Here is a 25,112-nt window from a genome sequence, read left to right as displayed (position 1 = left end):
ATGAAAGCAATGAAGAGTAGAAAAGCGGGAGGGCCGACGGGAGTTGTGGGAGATATGTTGAAGGCAGCGGGAAATTGGTGTGTGAAGAGAATGACAGAAATCTGCAATCTGGTGGTGAAATAAGGCTGCATTCCAGTGAAATGGGAACTGAGTACCCTTGTCCCTCTTTTCAAGGGGAAAGGTGACCCTCTGGACTGTGGCTCGTATCGAGCGATAAAGTTATTGGAGCACGGAATGAAGGTATTGGAAAGGATGTTGGAGAGGAGGATAAGGAAGAAAGTGTAGATTGACGAAATGCAGTTTGGATTTATGCCAGGAAGAGGAACGACAGACGTGCTTTTTATTGTGAAGCAGTTGCAGGAGAAGTACAGGGAGTAGAGGAAGAAGTTGTTTCTTGGGTTTGTTTATCTGGAGAAAGCATTCGATAGGGTTCCACGTGAAGTAGTGACATGGGCATTGAGGAAGTTCGGAGTGATGGCAATGTATAAAAGAGCACGCACAGGTGTAAGGACGAAGGACGGGAACAGCGGTGAGTTTGAGGTGAAGGTGGGAGTGCATCAGGGGTCGGTACTCAGTCCACTAATATTTGTAGCTGTGATGGAGGTGCTGGCTCGGAACGTGAAGGAGGGTTTATCGTGGGAGTTGTTATATGCAGATGATCTGTTGTTGATTGCAGAAAGTATGGATGGACTGAAGGAGAAGATGAGCAAGTGGAAGGAATGTATGGAGACAAAAGGTCTGAAGGTGAATATCGGAAAAACGAAGGTGATGGCAAGTGGTAAAGCATGTGGTGAGGTGGAAAGAACTGGGAAGTGGCCGTGTGCTGTGTGCAGGACGGGTGTCGGAGTGAATTCCATTCAATGTACAATGTGCGCTGAGTGGGTTAATCAAAAATGTAGTGGTTTGAGAGGGTCATTAACCAGTGTGGCAGCTACATTCAGTAAGGTGTGCACAGAGGGAGCTGCAGATGGAGGAAATGTTGAGTTGGATCTTGGAGATTGCGTGAAGCTGGAAAGTGTGAAAACATTTTGTTACCTCGGAGACATGCTGAATGGAGAAGGTGGATCCGACTCGGCAACGGTTGCTAGAGTGAGATGTGCATGGAAGAAGTTTCGGGAACTGAGTGGCATGCTGATGAGGAGGGGAGTGTCGTTGAAGCTGAAGGGAAAGGTGTATGCTGCATGCGTGAGAAGTGTTATGATTTATGGGAGCGAGACATGGGTAATGAACGTAGAGCAGCAACGAAGGCTGGAAAGGGTGGAAATGCGAATGGTTCGATGGATGTGTGGAGTATCGTTGAGATAGAGGAAGACAAATGATGAATTGCGAAAGATGATGGGAATAGAGCCTGTGATTGATGCTGTGAAGAGAAACAGTTTGAGATGGTTTGGTCATGTGCTGAGGAAGGATGAAAGTGACTGGTTGAGAAGAGTGATGGAAATGAATGTAGAAGGAAGTAGAGGATGGGGAAGACCGAGAAACACTTGGCTAAAGATGGTCAAAGAAGAAATGCGGGCAAGGGGGTTAACAAGGGGAGATGCAGAAAATAGGGCAAAATGGAGAAGATTGTCATGGGGACCACAAGGCTAACCCCTGCTCTTGCAGGGAAAATGGCCTTAAAATGCCTGTTGTTGTATGGGATGTTGTGAAATTAACATCATTTCCAGCAATCCTTTAAATTATTTATATTTAAGTTTAGGAACAACCAATACTGTTCAATTAATTAAAGCATTTTTAAATAAGAATTTATAAAGTGAAATAAGAATTAAAAATTATATGAGATAGAATTGTGAGGAACAAGAATAAAAAACAAGGTGTGGTGTGTGTGTGTGTGTGTGGGTGTGGGTGTGGGTGTGTGTGGATGTGGATGTGTGTGTGTGTGGATGTGTGTGTGGATGTGTGTGTATATACACAGGTTAAGTTTCTTTAAAAAACGAGGCACGCACCCGCGCACATGTTCGTTTTTCATTAAGTTTTTAAAGAAAAAGGTGCATCCAACCAAAAAGTAACTAAATGTAGTCTGCTAATTTAAATAATAAATAAGCAAGAGCAAGGAGACCCTGTCTCAGCCGATGTTTTGCCGGTGCACGAGGTCAGTTGAGATTTTATTTTGTCAAACCTTGAGCAATAAACTGCAAATCGCACCATCGATGGTCTGCTCTGGTCTTTCTAGTATTTACTCGTGATCTGGTATCTTATGTGTGGGGGTGTGTGCTTGTTAGGGCTGGGCTACATTGATATTTTTGCTCAGTCGATTATCATCCCTCCAAATATCGATGATCTTATCGACATTGTGTCGTCTCTTTTGCTAATGTAGCGTGACCACCCGGCGCCAATAGCTGGTGCTTGGGGGGTACACACTATGGATGTTTATATAACCCTAGTCATAACGTACTGCACAATGACTCAAATATAAAGCTGTTTATCGCCATTAAATATGTCTTGAAGTTGATGTAAACACTTTCATGTGCTCTCATTGAAAGCAGTGTTGATGTCATTGTCATACAAACACAACATCATAATTGGTATTTTTTTAGCATTAATTGTACTTTTGCAGAGTGGCAAAGAAGCCACTGTGGCCTGGCATCAGACTTCATCTGTACTATACTATATATTAAAGTCACTGGATTTCTCCATCCGTCCCTCTGCCTGTCATGCTCTTTTTGCTTGGACATCATTACGGTGTTTTGTCTGTGACGGCATTACGCACGTCAACCCAATGTCCAGCACTCAACCCGTCATGTGTGTGTATGTATGTATATATATATATATATATATATATATATATATATATATATATATATATATATATATATATATATATATATATATATATATTGTTGCGGTTTTGAGTTTTGGTAACAGTCACTATAATAAAGGTTAAATTTCCCCCTCATAGTTAGTCACTCAAACAACATGTAGCCTCGCGATAGTGTAGTTATCCCTTAGTATTTGCGAGCTTAGTCCTTTTCCTATGTTAGTTCTGCATTGATTAGAGTAAGGAGAATAGGTCCTACTCCTACTTCCATTGACTGATCCCGCCTCCCTAGCCTCATGTCTCTTTGCGCTGCCTTTGATTCTTTTGGCGCGAATTAACACGAGGCCGGCTAGGAGGGTCGGGGCGGACCGAATGAGGGCGGCAGAGAAGCTGACGGTAAGCGCGAGCCGCCAATCAGAGCTCACAGGGTGTGGCGGCAGCACTGCATCACAGGGTGTGGTTGGTAGGTTCGAGAAGGTTCGGGGCGTATCAATATAAGCGGTTGCGCAACGCCCCCAGAAGCACTGGCGTCGAGGACTCGAGAGCAGCTGGATTGAAGAGAGCAGTATGAGGACTGAGTTGGCATTGAGTGAAGAAAGATGCGCATGAACCAGGATACGCGCTCGTATAAAGCGACACTCGGTTGAGCTTGAAGCCGAGCCGCGTACAGTGCATTGAGTTACGCGAGTGATAACGTGCTGTGTAACCGCCAGCCATGCCGAGAGACGCGTATTTTCCTTCCTACCTCATCAGCTGCCTTTTGTTCGGGAGACGCGCTGCGAGGATCCTTCCATCGCCTGCTTGCCTTCTTCGCGGGATGTGCTGGGACCGTGGAGAGCCGGACGGGGCCGTTCCTGGACGACCAAATCGGCGCGTTTGGCCTGAACATAAACCTGCCTGCAATTCCCTGTGTGAGTGACGGGCCCGAGTCTGGGGGTTAAGAATAAGACTGACTAAGTGCTGCTCTGTGTCTCTGCGTCTACCGATCATTGTACATACGTGTGGGAATAATAATTAAACCTGTGTTCTTCCTTTCTATTCGATCGTTCCTGTGATTTCCTCATTGACTAAGCGTGGTACGAATAGAACCGCTCTAATCGGGGTCCAATATTTAACGGTAACTGCACGGACCACGTGGTACTCGATCCGCTTGGTGTACCCAAATCACACGTGGCTCGTGCGAGGCTTGCTTCCCCGCTTCCGTGGCGGCGCAGGAATTTAGGTACGAGCGAGACTTGGTCCCGAAACCCTACCTTGCGTTTGCCCGGAAGAGGCGTTTCAAGTCTCTCGGTTCCGCCAAGCCCAGAAAGAACAAGGGGCTTAATCCCCCCCTGGTAAGGGTAAGAAGGGCGGTGGAGAACCGTAACAATTGGTGTCCGGGAGTGGGACTTGGAACCCTAACAAAATTGTTTTGGACGAATTGGCCCCAAAATTGCGAGCGACCGAAATTTAGTTTAAAAAAAAAATTATATTCGTACCATGGCTAGCCAAGACGGTCGAATGCCGGAGGGGGTAGAAAATGAGGTAGATGATGAGGAAAGTGATGGGGGGCCGGCAGCAGGGGTAGAAAATGGCGGCGCCTCGCACATGGCGGCGGCAGCCGAGCCCGCGGTGCCAGGGAACTGGGGTCTTTTTATGATTCAACTCGCGGCGAGCTTCGAGGAATTGAAGGATGGCATGAAAAAAATAAATGGGAAAATGGACAGCCAAGAGAAAAAGATGGATACCCAGAGTGACAAATCCACCCGGGAAAGGAAAGAATTGGGGGACAAATCCACCCGGGAATTGGAAGAAGTGAAAAAGGGGCTGGAAAACAAAATGGACGCCCAAGGTAACAAATCCACCCGGGAATTGGAAGAGGTGAAAAATGAATTGGAAAGCAAAATGGGTGGCCAATTGAAAGAAATGGGGGACAAAACCACTCGGGAATTGGAAAAGATGAGGGTGGCGTCGGAAAAAGAGATAAAAGAAGCGGGGAAGGACATAAGGCGCAGGTTGAGCGAGGAGGTCGCATTGGGACACGACGAGGTGACGTGGTGTGAGGAGCGCGTAGAGAGCGAGCTTGGGCAGAGCGCAGCTAAGTTGACCGGGGATATAGAAATCGCGACGCCGGGTGTAGAAAAGCTGACGATCGGCGAATTGGAAAAAGAAATTTCGGGGGTGCCGTGGAAGGTCAAATTGGAAGACAAAATTTCATGCGCGCCGGTGGTCGTCGAAGAAATAAGTCAAATTGAAGAAACAATTGGGGCCGAAGAGACGGCAGAGTCAGAAAGTATAGCACAGAGGGAAGAAATGGAATGCACACAAAGTTCGTGTTCACATCGTGATGTCGTGCTTGCTAACGAAATCGAAAGTTTGCAGGTGTTGGCAGGAAAGAAGGTCCCCAAGGTGAGTAGGAGTAATGGCGTGAAAGTGTATGGCACGAAAAGGGTTTTGGTGCGCTTGGGAGAGAAACGAAACCCGGGCAGTCGTGGAAGGTCCATTGTGCGGTTTACGAGGGCGACTGGCGTGCGTGTGAGAGAAAAGTGTGCACCGGAGCACGAGTGTGTGCGAGGATTGGGTGTGCAACAGGAGAGTGCACACCTGTGGGTGTTAGAGTGTAACAGAAAAGTGTGTAACGGAGTTTGTGAAAGGTGAGTGCGCCTAGGTGTGCAGGTGCGAGTACGGTGTGCGAGGGAGAATGCACACCAGAGAATGTGGAAGGAGAGTGTGCTGTAACAGAATGTATGGGAGGCACAGGGACGCCTCGGCGTGCGAGTGCGGAGTGGGTCGCAAGTGGTGAGAACGCGGCTCAAGCATCGACACCGACCGGGGTAGCGTTTAGCGCGACGGATAGCCGACGTGAGCCCTCGGTGAGTTGTAAGCAACGGGGACTGGCGGGGATCGATGCCACGGCCGTGTCACAAGGACCGACGTGCACGACCCGCGCCGGCCCCCGCCCTGTATGGTTGGTGCCGCACCATGGCGGTAAAGGCGAATGGCGAGGTTCAAGGGGAGGTAGGAGAGTTTGGAGCTGCGCACCTTTGCGGGTGCGGTGCTCCGACCGTGGGCGGTTGGGCCATCGTGCGTGGGACCGCGAGGCCCCGCGCAGAGATGGGGCCCTGAACCTCGGTCCATCCATGCCTCCTCCCCTGGATCGAAAATGCCGGACGGACCCAACCTACAGGAGACAAACCAACCGGATGGATCGCTCGGCCTTTCGAGGTCGAGCCATGACGATGTATTTCTGCACAGAGGCTCAAGTGTAGTGGACGAATGAGGATAGTGTAGAGAGCGAGCCTCAAACTACCTCAAGGTAGTTGATTCCATTCCTCACACGATACAGGGCCCATGAGCATTCGATTAGGGGGATGGCAGTGACAGGCACATGGGGGTGCCAGCCATGATTACCTCCATGGGGCACCGAAGCTGGCCGAGGGAGGGCTAGGATAATTGATAGGGAATTCGAAGACTTTAGAAGACATGAGATTTAAGTAGTGACATTTGTACTGTAGTGGGGACGTAGAGAGATTAGATGCATGATAATGACGAAGGGAGTGCTTAGTTTAAAGGGATGACGAGAAAGCACGAGTTTTAGGGGAAAAGCAGTTAGATAGATGATGCTGTAGGTGTGAGGAATTGTGTATTGAGAAAAAGTGGAAATAAGAGGTGTGTGGAAATAAGAGGTGTGTGAGCACAAAAGGTGTGCAGGAAAAGTGGGGTGCGAAATAAATGGTGTGCAAGATATTTGGTGTGGAATAAAAGGTGTGGAATGCATGGTGCGAAGTACTGAATGGGGGAAGAGTGGAACCCATTCGCGAAAGCCCGGGGGGGGGGGGGGGGGGTAGTGTAAAGCCAGGTAGAGCGCTTAGGCAAAATTTGTATGGATATTGACACCTGTGGTGCAGGTAGTGGCAAGTAGTGCTTTGGAGGGTGCATGAGTCAGTGAAATGGCTAGGCGTGTGGCTTAATTGGTGCGTATGGTTATTGGGGCACTCCGCCACTGGTAGTTTGTCGGCCAGGTGAGGCCGCAGGTAGGCTCTGGGAGCCAGTTAGGGTCGTTGTGAGTTGTTGAGTGGGGCCCGAGGATCCAAGGGAAGGACCCGGGTTGCCCAATGCCAAGGAGGGCATCAGGGTGTAAAGAGCCAGGAGGAGCCTTCCCCAGTTTAGGTAGTCGCAGGAGCAGGTAAGCTCGGGTAGCGACTTCAGTGGCAGAGGTGCGCAAGTAGTTGGACCTGCTAGTGGAGCCACAGGACCCAGCCCCGAAATTGTGCAAAGGCACAGAGTGAAAAATTGGGGAGTGTGACCCAAATTTCATGGGCAGCACAGGGTGGTCAATGGGAATTCGGTTTTTAGAACCACATAGTTTAAAGATGGCCGATTGGCAGGGCACGACCCCGGGTAGTTTAAGAGTTAGTGTCGTTAGGAATTGAGGAATTCCCTTCGCGCCATCCACAGCCATTCACCGAGGAGGACGGAACTCCACACCAGGGCTTTGTGAACTGTTGAGTGTAAGACGCATCATGACGTAATGAGACATTGTGTTTGTTCCATTCCTTCCTTCCTGGGAGGGATTGGGAGACAAATTTGGAGTGGAGGGGGATATGGGAGACAAGACGTAGAGACGAATTTGTAAATACAAAAAGGGCTAGCGTAGTGTAAGCCGACGTTGGGGGGGGCATGGACGGTTAGGGACGAGCCTGCTCTGCTCGCTCTTCCGCGCCCCTCATGCTGCATTACCTTGTGTTTTTGTGTACCTTTGCGCCCTTTCCACTTTGTTGGTCATGCTTTGTCTCTCCCCCCATCCCAGGACCATTTTGGAGGTGGAACTGTGCAGCACCAGCGACCTGTGCAGCATTCCCTGCTGCAGTTTGCTACACCTGTGCAGCCGAACTGCGAAGCACTTTGCTGCCGTATACTTGTGTTGTAACTTTGCTGCACCTGTGCAGCACCTTGCGCCACAAACACTTTGCTGCGCATTTATACACTTATGGACCACAAATCTTGTGGCCTTACACCTCTGCTGTGCAGCATCTTGCTGCAGCATCACCTTGCATCTTCGGACCACTTGTTTTGAGTGGCATCAATGTCACGCAGTTGGCCCTGCTGGCAAAATACAATAAACACAGTTCTTTGTGTGTTTTTATTATGGTGTGCTAGGGAAGAGAAGAGTTGTAAGTTTAATTAGCCCTGAAGAGCAGGAATGGCCTGTATGCCGGTCAGGGGGCTTGCCGGTTTGATATATGCACACAGAAGATGCAAGAAGCAAGATGCAAGCAGCAAATGTGAATTTTTGAGTGTGTTTTTGTGTGCTTTGCTGTGCTTTCTCTCCCCTCCAATCTTCTTTCCAAAAAGGACAGGTCCTGGGTCATAGAACTGTAAATAAGTAAGTTTTTGTGCTTGTATATAAAATGCTGCCGACCGGCTCTATGTTTAGTTTGACAAATTCCGGATTCGGTTAATTGTGGGCGTGATTCTGTTAGAGTAGCGACTCAACGCAGTAGGTGAGACATATTTAGTCTTTTAAAACTGTCGCATACACGGGTTAGAGTAAATGTTAGAGGGAACCACATCTATATGTCACATGTAAAAGTAAAAGTTAGTTCCCAGATCTTTCTCAAAACCGGTCGTTCCAATTTTTGTAGGTTCGACTCGGGGACGAGTCTGACGAGGGAGAGGGGTAGTGTTGCGGTTTTGAGTTTTGGTAACAGTCAGTATAATAAAGGTTAAATTTCCCCCTCATAGTTAGTCACACAAACAACATGTAGCCTCTCGATAGTGTCGTTATCCCTTAGTATTTGTGAGCTTCGTCCTTTTCCTATGTTAGTTCTGTGTTGAGTAGAGCAAGGAGAATAGGTCCTACTCCTATTTCCATTGACTGATCCCGCCTCCCTAGCCTCATGCCTCTTTGCGCTGCCTTTGATTCCTTTGGCGCGAATTAACACGAGGCCGGATAGGAGGATCGGGGCGGGACCGAATGAGGGCGGCAGAGAAGCTGACTGTAAGTGCGAGCCGCCAATCAGGGCTCACAGGGTGTGGCGGCAGCACTGCGTCACAGGGCGTGGTTGAAAGATTCGAGAGGGTTCGAGAAGGTTCGGGGCATATCAATAAAAGCGGTTGCGCAAAGCCCCCAGAAGGACTGGCGTCGAGGACTCGAGAGCAGTTGGATTGAAGAGAGCAGTACGAGGACTGAGTTGGCATTGAGTGAAGAAAGACGCGTATGAACCAGGATACGCGCTCGTATAAAGCGACGCTCGGTTGAGCTTGAAGCCGAGCCGCGTACAGTGCATTGAGTTACGCGAGTGATAACGCGCTGTGTAACCACCAGCCACGCTGAGAGACGCGTATTTTCCTTCCTACCTCATCGGCTGCCTTTTGTTCGGGAGACGCGCTGTGAGGATCCTTCCACCACCTGCTTGCCTTCTTCGCGGGACGTGCTGGGACCGTGGAGAGCCGGACGGGGCCGTTCCTGGACGAACAAGTCGGTGCATTTGGCCTGAACATCAACCTGCCTGCAATTCCCTGTGTGAGTGTGACGGGCCCGAGTCTGGGAGTTGAGAATAAGACTGACTAAGTGCTGCTCTGTGTCTCTGCATCTACCGATCATTGTACATACGTGTGGGAATAATAATTAAACCTGTGTTCTTCCTTTCCATTCGATCGTTCCTATGATTTCCTCATTGACTAAGCGTGGTACGAATAGAACCGCTCTAATCGGGGTCCAATATTTAACGGTAACTGCACGGACCACGTGGTACTCGATTCGCTCGGTGTACCCAAATCACACGTGGCTCGTGCGAGGCTTGCTTCCCCGCTTCCGTGGCGGCGCAGGGGTTTAGGTACGAGCGAGACTTGGTCCCGAAACCCTGCCTTGCGTTTGCCCGGAAGAGGCGTTTCAAGTCTCTGTTCCGCCAAGCCCAGAAAGAACAAGGGGCTTAATCCCCCCTTGGTAAGGGTAAGAAGGGAGGTGGAGAACCGTAACTATATATATATATATATATATAAATATATATATATATATAAATATATATATATATATATATATATATATATATATATATATATAAATATATATATATATGTCACGTGAAAAAGTAAGTACACCCCATGTGAAGTTTTGACTTTTTCAACATATTTCAACATACAGCTATTTGATCTTCATTTCAACAATATTGATAGATAAAGGTGATATAATATAACAAATATCATGAAACATTTACATTTTGTAGTCCATTGTATAATTTAAATAAACATCATTGCAAATTTCGCATGTGGAAAAAGTAAGTACACCCTTGGCTCTAATAGGTGGTATTGCCCCCTTTGGCAAAAACAACCTCAGGTAGGCGTTTCTTATAACGCGACGACGCTATCTCCGAGGGCCTTTCACTTAATCACCGCAGGCAGGTTGGTGATCTTTCCGTCTTCTACCGACTCCTCTCCGGCCTTGCTCCCCCAGCTCTCTCTGGGCTCTGTCCCCCAAATATTCCTGCAGGTCGCACAAGATGTGCCTGCAACCCTCTTATGGTTAAACTGCCAAAATCAAGACTCTCTGCTCACCTTCACTCCTTCATTCCTCTTTTCTCCCGTCTCTGGAACAAACTCCCTCACTCTCTTCAATCCCACTCCTCCCTCCAGGTCTTTAAAACGGCTGTTCACCACCATCTCTTATCTTCCCCAATCCAAAACCTTGATCTTTTCTACCCCACTAATTTCACCCCAAATCCACTTTTTTGAGGTGACTTTTGACTTCTTTCCTGGAAGTCCTTGGTGTCCTTGCGTTTTATACTTATCCTGCCTCCCCCCAGGCCCTCTCCCTCCAAAAACATCTCCCGATGTCCCTGCTCTCAAATGTTGTGTTTGTGTGCTTCCTCCCCTTCTCTCCCCATCTTGTCGACCGCTCCCCTTTTTATATACTTTGTTTGCTTGTTTGTTTGATTTGTTTGTTTGATAAATGTTAGCTCTTTCATGAGCCTCGACTCTGTATACAAATAAATAAAAAAAGTCTACCAGTCTCTGACATCGACTGGGAGAAATTTTTGCCCACTCCATGCAGAATTCTTTCAGCTGTGCTATGTTAGGGGTTTCTTGCATGCACAGCTCGTTTCAAATCCCCCACAACATCTCGATGGGATTTAGATCTGGGCTTTGACTTGGCCATTCCAGAACTCTCCATTTCTTTCTTTTCAGCCATTCCTTGGTGGATTTACTGGTATGTTTAGGGTCATTGTCATGTTGCAATGTCCACCTTCGGTTGAGCTTCAACTTTCCGACAGATGGCCTCACATTATCCTCAAGCACCCTCTGTTACAATGAAGAATTCATAGTGGATTCTATGATGGTGAGCTGCCCAGGCCCTGATGCAGAAAAGCTGCCCCAAACCATAATATTTCCACCACCATGCTTTACTTACATGTATCAAGTTCTTGTGGTCAAATGCTGTCTTTGGTTTTCGGCAAACATGTCTCCTGGTACTGTGGACAAATAGCTCTACCTTTGACTCATCTGTCCAGAGCACATTGTTCCAGAAGTGCTGGTCTTTGCCTAGGTGTTCATTGGCAAACTTTAGTCTTGCCCTGATGTTCTTTCTGGACAGCAAAGGTTTCCTCCTGGCACACCTCCCATGTAGATCAAATTTGTGCAGCCTCTTTCTAATGGTAGACTCATGCACTTTGACATCAACAGTGGCAAGAGCTACCTGTAGGTCCCGTGATGACATTCTGGGGTTCTTAGAGACTTCTTTCAGCATCTTGCGGTCTGCTCTCGGGCTGAACTTGCTGGGGCGGCCTGGCCTGAACAAGTTGGCAGTTGTTTGGAATCTTCTCCACTTGTAGATGATCTTCCGGACAGTTGAATGATTGATTTCAAATTGTTTGGAGATCTTTTTAAATCCCTTCCCAGACTCGTAGGCATCTATAACCTTCTTTCTGAAGGCCTCAGAGTGCTCTTTTGATCTAGGCATGGTGACTCCGCACACTTCAACAACAAAGAGCAAACCAAACTAAATGTCTGAGGTTTAAATAAGACAGGTTCCTCCAAGATCCTCTCTAACGATGTTCTAATCATTTGCACGTGAGCTGGTGCACCTCATTCTAATTTTAGGTATTTGAAGTTGTGATAAATGTAGGGGTGTACTTACTTTTTCCACATGCGAAATTTGCATTTATGTTTATTTAAATTATACAATGGACAACAAAATGTAAATGTTTCATGATATTTGTTATATTATATCGCCTTTATCTATCAATATCGTTGAAATGAAGATCAAATAGCTGTATGTTGAAATATGTTGAAAAAGTCAAAAATTTACATTGGGCGGACTTACTTTTTCACGTGACTGTGTGTATGTATGTATATATGTGTGTGTGTGTGTGTGTGTGTGTGTGTGTGTGTGTGTGTGTGTGTGTGTGTGTGTGTGTGTGTGTGTGTGTGTGTGTGTGTGTGTGTGTGTGTGTGTGTGTGTGTGTGTGTGTGTGTTTACCCTGGGCACACATGAGGGATGAAATGTGCATGAACCATCATGACAGATGGGAATGTGTTGTGTTTGATTACGGTGTTTGTTGCATTGTGAGTGAGCTGCCGTGGAGGCAGCGCTGTTTTTATTTTTATGTATGCATGCTTCACCATATTGATAAAACCGCTCCTGCATGGGGTCTGAGTTTGAGTTCAGATGTGGTGATTGTACCAGTGCAAATAGTCCCCCTCCTCCTCAGGCACAGGATCCTCAACAGAAGACCCCGATGATGTGGCAGGAGAACTGGCAACTGAGATGGGAAGAAGTTTTCTCACCATTCGCATGAAAGGCGAGAGAATGGTGTTGCGTGTATTTGTCTTTTTACTGGGACTATCGTGTTTTGATAGAATGAGTCATTCATGTCGATATGCTAAATCAATGGAACTCCGTCTCAAAATCGTCGGTTTACGATACCGCACACCACTTTTTCCATTATCAAATGTGCCAATATATCTATAGTTTGAAAAAAATCAGCATCGCGTTGACAATATTGAAAAAATATTGTCCTGTCCGTAGCCGATGAACAACGCCCTTAGACGAATAGCCGAATTAGCTTTAACTCCGAGGTGACCAGCCGAATATATAGCGGTTATTTTTGGCGCATGCGGGATGGAAGGATGCGAATTGCTTTCCTGAACGGAAGCACACGGGTTTATTCCCGAACTAACAATGAATAAACGAACACAACAAATGAAAAATGCAACAATAAGGATTTAATAAAAATAAATCAATCAATCAATCAAAATGAAAGGTGAGGAAAACTAAAATTCTCTACTTTGAGGTGCCTCACACTCAGACTCAAATACAGACAAGGGGACAGATAATAAAATTAAATTAAATTCCTTTTAGCTGGTCAGCACTCAGCTTTGGCGTGCCAACGAGCAGTTTGGTGAGCGTGGCGGCCGTTGAAACTGGTGAGGTCGGTCAACGACAGGACCGTGCATGGAAGCGCCCCAAAATGGCACCGATCAACGATGCGAGCGAACCGAGCCATGAAGCAGCAGCCAAAATTGTCCCCCTCTAAATTCCTGGCCAGCAAGCACAACGTGGCCCCCAGCTCCCCGAAAGAGCACCACAGACCAACAACGCCTCCTCTGACTTTGCAAAAGTTCGCACAAAAGCTCCGAAAGGTCTCCTCACAAGCGCACACACTGAGCCAAAATCAACCGAGCCACCCGAGCGAGAAGCGCTCTTCTTCCTCTTTTGAGCCCCTCTTGAAGCTTCTTGCTCTCTGACATCACCCCCCAGCCCTCGTCACTCAGGGGGCGTGGCCTGTCGGCTCTGCTCTTCCACACCATTCGTACCCTCTGGGGGCGTGGCCTTTTTCTTTACAGGTTCATGTGGGCGGGCTTACTTGCCGATCGGCAATGTTCGGTTTCTGTTGCGGTTGTGGTGGTTTAATGGAGTGCTTTGCATGGCCGGCCTTGTAAATGTAAAAAACGTAGGGAAAACGACAAAGGGAAACCACATACTGGGGGAAACGTACCTTAATCCCTAACTAGTTAGCACAGTGTCACCCCTTGTGTGAAGACTCATAAACAATCTTGATCTCCAGTTTCCCTACTTAAAGGTCCACAGACACGGAGTCTCACTCAAAATGCATTTGATGTCATCCAAATGTCTTTTTATGGTGAATTCAAATACGGCATTGATTTTTTTTTTTATTCACTGAAATATTAAAAATGAAAGAAAACCGAACCACTTGGGAACACCCCTAAAAATTCTGCCCCATACCTCAAAGCCGATGACGTAATCCATGTGACGTCACCTCCAGAACGCAGCTCGCTCGCAAGCATGCTCCACGTGCATTTGCTTGATACAAATCAAACACTTATTTTAACTCCAATTTACATTCTGTTTCCACTTTTAGTGAGAAGTAGTGCTCTGTGAAACCATTCATAAACTTTATTTGGTGCAAATCGGATTATTTTTAGCCAAGTTACCTCAGACCGTGAGTTGTTAATTATTTAATTCACCCATAGTTGAATATGTGCAGGCTACTCCACGGAGCGACCTTGCGGGCTTGTTTTAACTCCAATTTACATTCTGTTTCCACTTTTAGTGAGAAGTAGGGGTCTGTGCAACTAGTCATAAACTTTATTTGGTGCAAATCGGATAATTTTTAGCCGAGTTACCTCAGACCGTGAGTTGTTATTTATATAATTCACACATAGTTGAATATGTGCAGGCCGCTCCACGGAGCGACCTTGCGGGCTTATCAACGAGGCGAGGCTTGACACACATGTATCTCAGCATACCTCAGATCAAGATCAAGCAAATCAAAAGTAGAGTACGTACAAATTACACGGAACGGATCGTGGGCCAAAGCATAGCGAATCGAGATGGCATGGACTTCGTTCTGGAGATGACGTCACCGGTCACGTGACCTGCGGTCACTGAACTCCAACTTTTTGAGGGGTGGGGCATAGCAAGTTGTGAAAAACACTACAAATGTTCAAAATATTGGTCTAATTATCCCATTGTTGATTTTTTAAAAGAAACATGGGTGATTTCTTCACTAGGAAGGTCAAGTTAATATATAAATAACCAGAAACTTTTGAATTACATGGGACCTTTAATACATCGAGATGTCTCCTACGCCTCTACGGTCCATGCTATAACTATACAATCCTATCTTTACTTTGGGATTCCTCCATCTACCCCCCACAAACGTAACAATATCTTATCGTGCCAATAATTCCAAGATATCGTTCAGTCCTAGTGCTTGTTGTTTTTGTGCTTCCGGGGCACTAACATGGCTGGGTTCGTGTCCAGGTTAAACCTGGTGATGTGTGATTGGTGGAGTTTCAGTTGGGTATTATGCATATGTGGGTGGGGTGTTCGGGACAGAGCGCTGTTTTTTGCTCCCCTTGTCCAGTTGCTTCCACCATCCAGTTTTTGCCATCTGTATCAGATGTGTGTATTGTGTGGGTACAACCACAGTCTCCCCAGTTAGACCATCCACTCGGCTCGACGTGCCATGCTTCCAGTATCAATCTGTGTCGTTTGTTGGACATCGTGTCTTGATCACGGGTCCCATCAAAGTGAAATTCGTGGCCAGATTGCAGGCAATGACATGCTATGGCTGACTGTCACCATTCCAAGCCTAATTGCTCTATCATGAAAAAATTCAGTTACACAAATTGGAGAAAAGAGGAACAATAATTGCGATGTGCAGTAAGCCTGGCTTGTGGGAGTTTAACCAGGAGTTACTGGAAGATGGCATGCTTCCTGGAGGAGCTGGGGAGGGTTGGAGGGCTGAGAGGGCAGAGGAAGCAAGACCGGAGGAGAGACGGTAAAAATACAGAGGCCACTGTCATGGAAATGTCTATGTAGCAGGCCCCATCACAGGAGATATCAACAATGTCTTTCAAGAAAGCTTTAGATTCTACAGTATCCCTGAGAGGTGTGATGCTGAGGCGCAAGCCAATCTCTGACAAATTGTAATTGATAAATAGTGAATTTTTATCAATTTTGTGCTCAATTTTGTCTTTTGCAGGCTTCCGGCGAGGGCCCGAGAAGGTACATGCTGTACCATGGAGTACGACAGCATGGGCCCAGAGTTGCATTTTCAAGATGAGAGGGTCATTGCCACGGTGGTGGATATAGAAGAACAATGTGAATCTGGTAACGACTTGTTCTCAAACAGCTGAAAATGGACTGACACGTTGCTGGTTGGGTTGCTTGGTTCCTAAGGACGTGAGTTTTTTTAATGTACGAAGGTGTTTCAAATTTGACCTGGACCTTTATTTATACTCGTAACTAAAGTTGTACGTTTGTTACAAAAATGATACTTGCATTACTTTTGAAGGTATTTTGCTGCTTTGGAAGCACACTTGTCCCATTGGAGTGGAATCCTTCATATGCCTTCAGTAGTTCACAATTATTTGGGACGTATCGCAACCAGTGGAGAACGTAATTTTTGATAGCCTCATTTTTAATAGCGTTTTTTAAACAGTACCTTGAGGGGGTTGTAGTGGGCAAGAATCTTGCCCCTTATAGACCCCTCAAGGTATTCTTTAAAACCTGACATGTCCTTCGAAGGCAATCTTTTTTTTTTTTGGAAGGAGTGGGTATTGGGAGGGCGATTCATCAATGTGTGTGCCGTGCCTCAGATGGACGTTGAGTCAAAGGGCCCGTCTGCCCGCATTAGTTGGTGGATGATAAAGACCCCACAGTGTCCTTCATATCAAGATAAGGCAAGCTATTGCCAGCACCCTGGACAAATTTCCACTTGCTGCAGAATTGTAGCATCATCTTCGTGAGAAATAAATACGAAGCAATTACGGGTATTGGTTGCTGACATGATCATGACAAATCCGCTCAATCATCGTTAATCTTCGCATGTTACTCTGCTTTTATGAATAAAATTCTAGGTCAATTTTGAACCACCCTTGCACGAGGAGTGTTCAAAAGGTTTTACGAATGACATACAGTAGAACACCGCTGGATGGCGCATTTTTGCATCATGTTTAGTCGGGATTGTTTTTTTTACAAATATCTCAATTTCTATCCATGACATGTACACTACTTGTAAAACATGTAGTTTTATCCATCACATCACAGTTCTTTCCATTTCACCTGTACATTCTTTTTGATCTTCCTTAAAATCTCACTGACTTCTGTAATCTGCATTCTATCTCCTTCAAATTTGAAACATACTATGATTTAAATTAAAAAATTTAATGTTCATTTTTATTACTATGTTAATCCCTGAATTGAGAGAGAGCACTTCAAGCCTCACTGGCTTCCTCTTCTTTTTCTGGCATCGGAACTAAATGTTTCGGATAATGTTTATTCACATTTTGTAGTATTATTTGCCGAACTATTGCTGTATTTGTTGTCGTATAACATTCTTAATGTGCAGTCATGATAGGTTAATAGGTTATATCAGTGCCGTATATCAACAGAGTCTGGCCAGCCTTTGATCTGCTCAACTACCGCCGTGATTGGTCGAGCCCGCGTCACGTGGTTTACAGGCGCCATTTTGCATACCACCTCAGCCGAGCAGCTTTCCCGCTGCACCCATTCCGTGCCATTGCTTCGTATCGTTGCATATTTCATTTGAGTAATATTTCAATAAAATCAACCAATATGGTGTGTTGTGCCGCTTGGGGATGTTCTGTTAGACCAGGACAAGGTCGTATAATGCACAGATTTCCTCGAGACAAGGAACGAAGTGCTATTTGGGCGGTTAAAATACGCCTAGTTGGATGGAATCCATCACCTTACTCATATTTATGTTGGGTAAGTGAAATCGCTTAATATATATTGGTTTCAAATCAAAAGTGACGACACGTGTGTATTCGGTCTCTGGTGAGCTTAACATTTATTTAGTCAACCATATATATATATATATACATATATATATATATATATTATACATATTCCCTGTAACATTTTTCGTGTACATATGCAGTGTATAGGGTATATATATATATATAAGGGATTATGTATAATAACTGAAAATCAGGTATTATACATAATCCCTTATTATACATATACCCTGTAACATGCACTGTTTATATATGCTTATATATCAGGAAATACTTGTTTATGACGCAATATTTGTCACTGTTTGTGTCAGTTTCCTGAGTAAAGTGTTCTTTGAAAACGTAAAACGAAAGTATAACAACTTTGAAAACGAAAGTATAACAACATTTGTGAACCCAAGCTAATGAATAAAATAATAGACATTGTACTTTCGTAGCATTATGGGAATATTGTATGTTACGTTTCCAGATAATAGATGAAAACTAGTATACAAGCTCCATTTTATCAAATTACAATTTCATGCCAAGAGAAATAAAATTTATCAGTATGCTGTATGCAGCTGACAATAAATCGTGTGCCGCGACAGGCAAACAATTCGTGTGAATAAATGACGCCGCTTGCAGATTTTATTATTCCAATAACAAACAACATGTCACTTTAACTCGAATTAGTTGTTCCTCATTAAATCTGCGACCAAACAGTAATAACATCGATTCCCTCGTCACAGAACTACAGGATTGCCACAGCTGACATACATCTCGCAGTGCCAGCGCGCGAAGTTAGGTATGCAACATGGCGCCAGTATTTCAGTTGGCCAGACTCTCAATATACACGGCACTGGGTTATATGTACAGTATTATAGTGTATAAAAGCACTAATTATAGTGCTATTGTAGAACTGAACCTTGTTGTTCACATTTTTTTCTATTGCACATACATCATATTTCAGTTGAATAATAGGGTCCAATGGAGACCCTGGTGTTGGGCTAGCGGCTAGGGTGCCGGCTTAGGATCCTAGGATCCTGGGTTCGAATCCCGGTCGATCGCTGAATTAACGCCAGGGGGGTTGACTCAGCCTGTCATCCTTCCGAGGTCGGCAAATTGAGTACCAGTTCACTGGTAATTCCCTGCTTGTCGTTAAAGGCGGCAAAAAGGGTTGGCGTCAGGAAGGGCATCCGGCCGTAAAACATTGCTTCAAAAAGGGGACCGAAAAACAACAACAACCACAGTTCCCGAAAAAGGCCAATCCCCGCTTGCGGGGAAAAATGGCCTCTAAAGGTGTTTTTTTTTTTTTAATAGGGTCCAATGGAACATAACCGCACCATCGAATGGTCTTCTACTGTACTCACAGTAGTCTAATACCCGTAAACATTTTATTTTGCAATATGTAAGCATATACGATTGGTAATAATTTTTTTTGTCTTTGCTATTGTGAGTATCTCATTCGTATAACATTTTGAACACTCAACGTACAATACTTTTGCAACATTTAATTTAATGTTGCAGATCACAAAAGTGCCAGAATTTCACCAATTGTTGTTTTTTGCATATACTCATGAATATATCATGTTTTTTGGGGGGGAGGTTGCGGGGATCCAATTTACACTGGCACTTCTATCAATTGCCTCAGCTATTAGAATGTGAGAATAATAAAAAAAATTGAGGGGGGCCATACAACCTCAATCCAAATTGGGAGGTACCATACAACCAAGATGGTGGGGGTGCTTCAGGCTGTGGTGCCCACAGTCCAAAAGCAAGTACTTGGCTCACGACTTCTTCATCACCCACCACACCCCCCCCTTTCAACTATTGGCCCCTGACAGCCAAACAGCTCCTTAGCTGTACGTCATGTCGGGGAAAGTCTCCGCACCATCCAGGCTCCCTTGGCCTCAGGCTCCCATAGCCTCTTCCGGGTCGCCAGGGGTCTCCATACCCACTGGTCGCCCAACCAGACCCGCCTCCGACAGGTTTCCAATTCCAGACACTACCGGCTGCAAGGGACAAATTACCTCAGGGTGTCCACTGTCACCGCTCATCCAGAGCTTGATCCATTCCTGCGGACACACACACCTTGCCCACCCACAAAATCTCACATGTTATCTCCTCCCCTGCTGCCATTCAATTCTCAAACACTGTAGTGCAAAAAGATGTCATTGTGTTCCTACAAGGCCAGGCCTGCGTACATGTGATAATTCACATTCACACTCCAATCACAACTCTATTTTCCTCACGACAGACAAAAACACAAAACCTCTTACACATATGACAAACGCCACCTACAAGACTTTTTTTTGACATTCAAACTGATCCACTTACCGACTACCATGGAGTCACTCTCGCCCGGCCCACATTCCAATTATCCATATCCCAATTTATGAGCAAGTACCGAACACTTGGGACAGTAAACTTCAAGGCACCTTGCGTTATGTGCAGGTCGTCGCAGGTTGGTCGGGTCCAAGAGTGTCATCCACCACACCAAGTTTCCCCCGCACCCTTCCAATCCACCCTGGAGCCTCCCGACCCAGGTAGGGGCTCAATATATCCCCGTGGACTATCTGTGGAAGGGTATGCGGGCCCATCTGAATTTTGAAGACCACATCAGTCACCTGCCGGAGCACCACCCTGGGTCCCCTTCCTCCTCCGGCCAGTAGAGCCAAATAAGGTCTCCGGGGAGGAAACGAGGTGAGTGAGCTTTGGTATCGTACCTTCATTTCATATGCAAGGAAGCCAAGCCAATTTGCCCCCTCGCAAAGTCGTGAGCCTTTTCCATGCTCTTTCTCAAATTGTTGACATAATTTTCCACAGATGCTCCACCTGGTTCCTCTGGTGACACGTCCCATCAACAAATCTATGGGGACGCGCAATTCCCGACCAAACATCAACAAGGCGGGGGTGCACTGAGTGATCGCATGCTGTGCGGTCCGGTTGGCCATCAATACAAACAGGAGATGCTTGTCCCAATCCTGTTGGTGCTCGGAGATGAAGAGGACCAATTGGGTTAACAGGGTCCTGTTAAACCTCTCCACCATCCCATCCGATTGGGGCTTAAGAGGGGTTGTCCGGGTCTTATTCATTTGGAGGAGCTCGCAAACCGACCGCAGGAGCTCGGATTCAAAGTTCCGGTCCTGGTCAGTGTGCAGCTCCCTTGGTACGCCAAACTGGGTGAAGAATCCTTCAACTTGAACTTGAGCCACCAGCCGGGCTTCCTGGTTGGGAAATTGGTAGGCTTCTGGCCATTTTGTAAAAATAGTCCTTTGCCACCATGATGTAGCAGTTCCCTCGGTGGGTAGTTGGCAGGAGCCCAACCACATCTACTGCCACCCGCTCAAGTGGCTCTCCAACGTTGTACACCTGGAGCGCGGCCTTACTCGCATGTGGGCGTTCCTTCTTACCACGGTAGAGGTCGCAGGATCTCACCGAATTTTGAATGTCCCTGCCCGAATTCACCCAATAGAACCTCTGCCGCAATTTTGCCAAAGTTTTGACCATGCCCAACTGTCCCATCGTTTTAGTCCTATGTACATGCCCCATAACCACTTCCTTCAATTTGTCTGGTACCACAATCAACCAGGAAGCTACATCGCCTGTTGGTGTTACCAATTTCCTGTACAAATGGCCATCCTTCAAACCCAACATTTGCCATTGAGCCCAATAGGCCTTTACCTGGGCCCCGTGCGAAGCAATTTCTTCCCAAGAAGGTCTTTTATCCTCCTCCAGCCAATGAAAAGGGGGGCCCAAACCGGGATTGTCCCTTTAACTCTCTCGCCAATTCACATTGCCCAATCCAGATGGGGGTTGTGGCAAGGTTCTTCGGGTCACTCTCACTGCATATAGGCATGCATCAATTTGGGCATGCTCAATTAAATCCTTGGCTTCTTGCCTGTCACAGAATTTACACTGTAACTGCCAACAGAGTTGCCAAGAGAGAGCGTCTGCATCGGCATGTGCTTTGCCAGGCCGATGTTGCACAGTGAAATTATACTGCTGCAGCTTCTCAAGCCACCTTGCAATTTGTCCCTCTGGTTCTTTGAACCAATGGAGCCATTGCAAGGAGGCATGATCTGCCCAGATCACAAACCCCCTCCCATACAGGTAAGGGTGAAAGTGTCCAACTGCAGACAGTAGGGCCAATAGTTATTTGCGGGTAAGGCAGTAATTTAGTTCGGGCCTCGAAAGTGCCCGACTGTAATGCGCAATAACCCTCTCGACTCCCTGTTGCATTTGTGACAGCACTGCTCCCAATCCTTCCTGGCTTGCATCCGTATCAAGGATGTAATTGCCAGGATCCGTCGGGTATGCCAAAACCGTGGCCTCTACCAGACATTGTTTTAAGTGAGTGAATGCCTCAATGCAGCTGCGAAGTTTGCCAGAAATCTCCTATAGTAAGAGCAGAGGCCCAAGAATCCTCTAACTTCTCTTACATTTTTGGGGGGCAGGCCACTCTTTTACCAATTTTACCTTTGCAGTCAGTGGCCACGCCGCTCTCGTTAATCACGTGACCCAGGTAAGTCACCTCCCTCCTGAAAATTTCGCTCTTGCTCGGGTTCAATTTCAACCCAGCTCCCCTTAATCTCTCAAATATCTCGGACAAATTTTTGGCAGCATGTTCAAATGTGGGAGCATGAACCAATACGTCATCTTAGTACACAAGGCAAGTTTGCCAAGGCAAGTCAATTAAGACACGTTCCATCAGACGCTCAAAGGTAGTAGGGGTATTGCACAATCCAAAAGGCATGATGACAAACTGAAAGAGGCCCTTTCCTGTGGATAACACTGTTTTCTCTCTCACTGCTTTGTCCATTTCCACCTGCCAATAACCCCTCTTTAAATCCAATGTTGAAAACCAATTTAAGCCTGAAATGGCATCGAGGGTGTCATCAATCCTTGGCAGGGGATACGAATCTTTGAGTGTCACATGATTGAGCTGGCGATAATCCACACAACCGAGTGGTCCCGTCCTTCTTTTTTTACCAGCACAATGGGTGACACCCAAGGAATCACCGAGGGCTCTATAAATCTGGATTTTTCCATTTTTCTCAACTCATCTGCCTCTTTCTTAGTGAAAGGGAGCCGCCGTGGCGGTTGGCGAACAGGCCGAGCCTCACAAGTATTAATTTGGTGACGGACGAGGCTCATGTGCTCAACATCCTCGGGGGAGAGAGAGAAAACATCCAAGTTCTTACCAACCAAAATGTGCAATGTCTCTACCTGCTCCTATGCTAGGCCCTTTTCAGAGTGTGTCATCATGTCCCAGTTGTCCCACACTCCCTCGGGCCAATCAATTTCCCCCAAATTTTTCCCTTTTTCCAGCCGTACTGGCAAGCATGTGGGTCAGCCTCTTCCGGTGACCTCAACTACACTACTACACTATTACTATTAGCTACGACAGCCCCGCTCCTTACCGTGTGAGGGCTATTGGACAAGTTGAGCAGCCGGGCCACCAACATAGGCCCACGAGTGCCCACAAGGGTGCGACCCACCATCAATTCTTCGGCCCCCTGTGAGGACCACGGCTCCACTAGCCCCAGCTGGCCAATGTGGTGAGCACCTGCTGCCAACTCCGCCATTGCCACGGCCTCAGACCTAGGAGGCACGGTCACAGTGCGTGGCAACTCCAGCCACGTTCCCTACACCTCCTTGTTATCCCCCAGTCCAACCAACTGCAGCCTCTTAGTGCCCAACCACATGTGACCTCACCCAAGGTCCAGTTGACAGTCGTGTTCCACCAGGAAACACAATCCCAGGAGACACTGGTCGCACACCTCGGCCACGCATACCACCACATTGACCTCCAGACTGCCCAACTCCATCTCCACAACCCGCATCCCAATATTGGTGCCGTTGCCCCCGTAGCCAGTTGAAGGTTGTGTCCTGCTAACCTATCAATTTTGTCCCAGCCTCCAACACTGGTCTAACACACTCAGATTAATAATGGTGTCACTGGCCCCAGTGTCCACCACAGCCTCACAAAATTCCCCCTCAATTTTGCATCCAACCCTCAAATTACCTGTGCCAATTTTTTTCAGAATTCACTATTTTCACCAAAGAAGGGCGTTTCTCCACACACTTGCCAGCTGAGTATGGCTCCATATGCTCGGCTCGTTCTAGTTTCCCAAACAGCCGACGGTGGCCAGACCAGCCCTAGGCGGTGACCCTCTCCCCAGATCCTGTGGTCATTTGGGAGGTCCTCTCCTCTCTGGGCTGTGAAGCCTGTTGGGAGGTTGGGGCCTAGGTGGTTCCTGACAATACCGCTGCAAGTGTCCTCTTCTCCCACACTTAAAACAAGTCCCCATGAACGGATCCCTCTGAACCCTAGGCGGAACACCCCTTACTCCCGGGCCAACCCGACGAAGATCTGGTCGCTCTGATGGCGGACACGACCCACACCGCTGTGACTCACCCGCTGCAAATTTCCCCTTCGTCAAATTTGACAGCTGGCAGTTGATTCCCCTTAACATTCAGGCAATGGCCGATTCTTCCTGCTTCTCTTTCTGATCCCGTACCTCCACCTGTCGTACCGCCACCGGTGACCTCTCCGGTGCGCGGTTCGACCTCTTCAAAAAGGTCAGTCTCACCACGCACTCAGCCACTCGGTGCACCGTGGCCGGCACTGGCCGCGTCCTGCAACTCCACCAGAGTTCGGACCTCGGGGTCAGGAAGAGCCGCCACAAATTTTTCTGTCACCAGCTTTTCCCACGCCTGTGCTGGTAGGTCCTTATACGCAATCCTCACAGATTGGTAAATATCCTGAGCCAGCTCCTGCAACGTTTCCCCAGGTTTTAATTTACAATGCAGCAGCTGTGCCCAGACCAGGTCGTACCTTTCACCCGTCCCAAACCTGTGGTTCAAGACGTCGCAAATGCCCCTACTGGTCAATATTCCCTCTTTCACCACGTTTAAAAAGGTCTGCGGCTGGGCCCCGCAGAGTCCCCACCAGATTCCCCGTGCGTTCTTGCGCCCCCCCAACTATTGAGCTGAGACACGCATTCAAATTGCATCAGGAAAGCCTCTAAACTCCCTGACCCATCAAAATGTACAAAGGGGATGGTTTTTCCTGAGGCTCTTACCGACTCCTCCATGTCCGAATCCAGCCCAGGGCCAAACCCCCCCCCCCCCCCCAATTGGGTATTCAATTTCAGAGCCTCCGATGGCCGGATGTGGCTCGTGGTGATTGTCCACTGGGTTACCTTAATCTCATCCTGGATGTGCTTAACGGACCGACTCACCTCATCTCGCAGACTCTGTTGGACCCGAGCAACCTCTCCCTTGATTGTATTGTCCCAAGTCTCCAGCCACTCCTGCAACATTTCATTCACCCTTTCCCCAGTCAATTGTGGCCCCCACAGGTCTTTATCAGCAAACACCCGCTCTTGCTCTATTACCCGGGACCTCAACTCCTTTACCTCTTCAGCCAATTCACTCCCCTGTTGTTTAAAGAGTCCCCATTCCTCTGCCTGTTGTCGCATTCTGGCATCCACACGGGTCCGACAGCCTTCCAGGTCCTCATTTACTTTATTTATTCTCGTATTAGTTGCCCCAATTCTCTCTTCCAACTTTTTTCCCCATTCAGACAGCCTGGGTTTTACCCTCT

At 47.0% G+C, this 25,112-nt stretch overlaps 1 protein-coding gene across 8 annotated transcripts in view; it reads left to right on the top strand.

Annotated features, from left to right (window-relative positions):
• Positions 1-25,112, top strand: part of LOC137435172 (uncharacterized) — a 63,388-nt gene that overhangs the window by 12,028 nt on the left and 26,248 nt on the right. For 4 of the 8 annotated variants that reach the window (XM_078784607.1, XM_078784606.1, XM_078784610.1 and 1 more), the window contains exons 2-3: positions 12,448-12,537; positions 15,748-15,875. In XM_078784607.1, the coding sequence (XP_078640733.1) occupies positions 15,785-15,875 (91 nt within the window). In that variant the 5' untranslated portion in view covers positions 12,448-12,537; positions 15,748-15,784. Of the gene's footprint in view, positions 1-726; positions 745-7,562; positions 9,264-12,447; positions 12,538-15,747; positions 15,948-25,112 lie in introns of those variants that run through there. The other 4 variants (XM_078784608.1, XM_068128718.2, XM_078784612.1 and 1 more) reach the window with 4 other exon arrangements.

Source organism: Myxine glutinosa, chromosome 9 (genome assembly GCF_964187855.1).
Source record: "Myxine glutinosa chromosome 9, kmMyxGlut1.1, whole genome shotgun sequence".
NCBI lineage: Eukaryota > Metazoa > Chordata > Myxini > Myxiniformes > Myxinidae > Myxine > Myxine glutinosa.
This window is presented reverse-complemented; position numbering and strand designations above follow the sequence as displayed.